The following is a 2,580-nucleotide window of genomic DNA, read 5'->3' on the forward strand; positions in this document are numbered from 1 at the left end:
TATTAAGTGAAGTAAGCCAGGCCCAAAAAACAGGTCCCATGGTTTCCCTTATTTGCAATAACTAGTATATGTCTGAGACAAGCAGAAAAGGTCAGATAAGTTGATGTTAGGTGAAATGAACCCCAAGATAAGTATTCAAATGTGTTTGCTTTCCTACAATTGTTTCTAACATATTCATAAGATGATTTCTTTGTTGCTTTGTATGTCCCTCCCCCACGATATAACCCCTGCTTTCACTGTATTTGGTGTTGGTATAATTTGTGGAGGGGAAGGGAAAAAAACAAAATTTTTAAATATGGATACATATTTAAATGTACAAATACTTATGTTGAAAAATGAACTTTACAACTTTGGTAGGAATGGGGGGGTGAAGGGTGGGGGCAAAGGGGGTAAGAGCAGAGGGGGAGGAGATGAGAAGGGATGGGAAGGGGAAACAAAGGAGGAGGCTACAATGCCTGATAGGAAATGTACTCATTATCTTGCCCATGTAATTGTAACCCCTCTGTATGGTATTTTCACAATAAAAAAAAAAGGCTTTATTGAGCTGGGTGCTAGTGGTTCATGCCTGTAATCCTAACTACCAAAGAGACTGAGATCTGAGGATCACGGTTCAAAGCCAGCCCAGGGAAGGGAAGTCCGTGAGACTCTTTGTATCTCCAATAAACCACCAGAAAACTGAAGTGGCACTCTGGCTCAAGTGGTAGAGCACTAGCCTTGAGCTGAAAAGTTGAGACACCCAGGCCCAGAATTAAAGTCCAGGGACCGACTGGCTTTATTGCGATAAAATTTGTATATTATACAATTCACCCAATACATACATACAGATTGGTTCTTGGTCTGCTTACCAAGTTGTACAATCATCACTACTATCAGATTTGGGACATTTTCATCACTTAGACCATTAGTAATATATAGCCATTAGTAATCATTACCCATTTCTCTTCCCTTCCCTCACTTGTTTTTCCACTGCTGTCCCAAGGCAATCATTTATCTATTTTCTCTCTCAATCTATTTGCCTATTCTGGACATCAGCTAATACTCTTATCTAACTAAAGTTGTATATCCTTATGATATGTTTGAAATTAAAGGTATGAGACACCCAGCTTTATTCTTTCTCAAAATTACTTTGACTATTTGGTGGTTCCATATGAATTTTAAAATTGTTTTGTTCTATTTTTGAGAAGAATATCACTTGCATTTTGAAAGACATTATACTGAATCTTTACACTGCTTTGAGCAATATGGATACTTTATCAATATCAGTTCTTCCAATTGATGAAATAAGGATACATTTCCATTTATTTGTATGTTTTTCAATATCTTTCAACTGTGTTTTATGGTTTTTCTTGTAGCTATCTGATACCCATTGAGGTTGGTCTAGCTTTTGAAAGTGCTAAGGAGAGCTATTTATGGAAGAGCAACAGAATTCATAGAGGTTTGAGAAGAACAGACATGGATCTAATTACTCCTATATTGATGTTTTAGTGGCTAACTTTGGATTTAGCCAATGGAAGATGGAATTATACTGAAGAAATATTGATTGTATGAGGTCATGATGACAATAGTAGAAAACCAAGAATATTCTGGGAATACAAATTCAGAATGTTCAAAAGCTACCTGTTGATTATCTAAAGATGTTCATAGTTCCAGAGTACCTTTCCTTCAAAGTTCAGAATTCTTATCCAAAAGAAGTAATAGAACCACATGGTCCATGATAGGCTAACATACCTGTCAGGCTCAACTTGAAGAGTAAAGGGAATATCCATAGTACCCAGGTCCACATTGCTTCCAAATTAATTCACAGAGGCTAGAGAAAGAGAGAGCTGAAATGTAACCAGTCAAAAGAAATACAACTTCCTGATTTCTTCTCAACACATCTATTCCAGTGATGAAAAGAGTCTGGGAACCTTGTAGGGAGGAGAGAATTTTCTTTTCTTTTTTTCTTCCTTCCTTTTTTTCCATTTTTCTTTGTTCCTTCTTTTACATCTTTCTTTTCTTTTCTTTTCCCTTTGTTTCTTTCTTTCTTTCTTTCTCTTTTTCTCTCTTTCTTCCTTCCTTTATCTATTTATTTTGTTTGTTGTGGTTCTTGAACTCAGCGCCTGGACACTATCCCTGATCTTTTTGTGCTCAAGGCTAGCATTTTACCACTTCAAAACACAGCTCCATTTCTGGTTCTGAAGTAGTTAATTGGACTTTCTGCCTAGGCTGGCTCTGAACCACAATCCTCAGATCTCAGCTTTCTGAGTAGCTAGGATTACAGGTGGAAGCCAACAGTGCCCAGCTTAGGGGTTTGTTTTTATTCTATACTAGCCTATTCTATTTTATTGGATGTCATCACACAGATCCCTTTTGCATTTACCAATTCCAGACATTTGAAAGAAAAGATGTGTTATAACAATATATTTTTTCCCTCAGGGCATATAACGAAAACTACAGTATTCTCTGATCTATCCTTGTCCTATTAGACAGTAGGTCATAAGACCCTCCTTATTCCAGAGAGGTTCTGCCCCACTCAAATAGGCCTTTCCAGGTTTTAGCAATCTATTAGCAATCATTTAGCAGTCTATTTAGCTGTCTATG

General features: G+C 37.0%; 1 protein-coding gene across 1 annotated transcript in view; it reads right to left on the reverse strand.

Annotated features, from left to right (window-relative positions):
• Positions 1–1,783, reverse strand: part of Il31ra (interleukin 31 receptor A) — a 42,956-nt gene extending 41,173 nt beyond the window's left edge. Inside the window, exon 1 of the mRNA XM_013018504.1 lies at positions 1,729–1,783. Coding sequence (XP_012873958.1) covers positions 1,729–1,783 — 55 coding nt within the window. The remainder of the gene's footprint in view (positions 1–1,728) is intronic.
• Between the last annotated feature and the right edge of the window lie 797 nt (positions 1,784–2,580).

This window comes from Dipodomys ordii, unplaced genomic scaffold (assembly GCF_000151885.1).
Source record: "Dipodomys ordii isolate 6190 unplaced genomic scaffold, Dord_2.0 Scaffold41, whole genome shotgun sequence".
NCBI classification, from domain to species: domain Eukaryota; kingdom Metazoa; phylum Chordata; class Mammalia; order Rodentia; family Heteromyidae; genus Dipodomys; species Dipodomys ordii.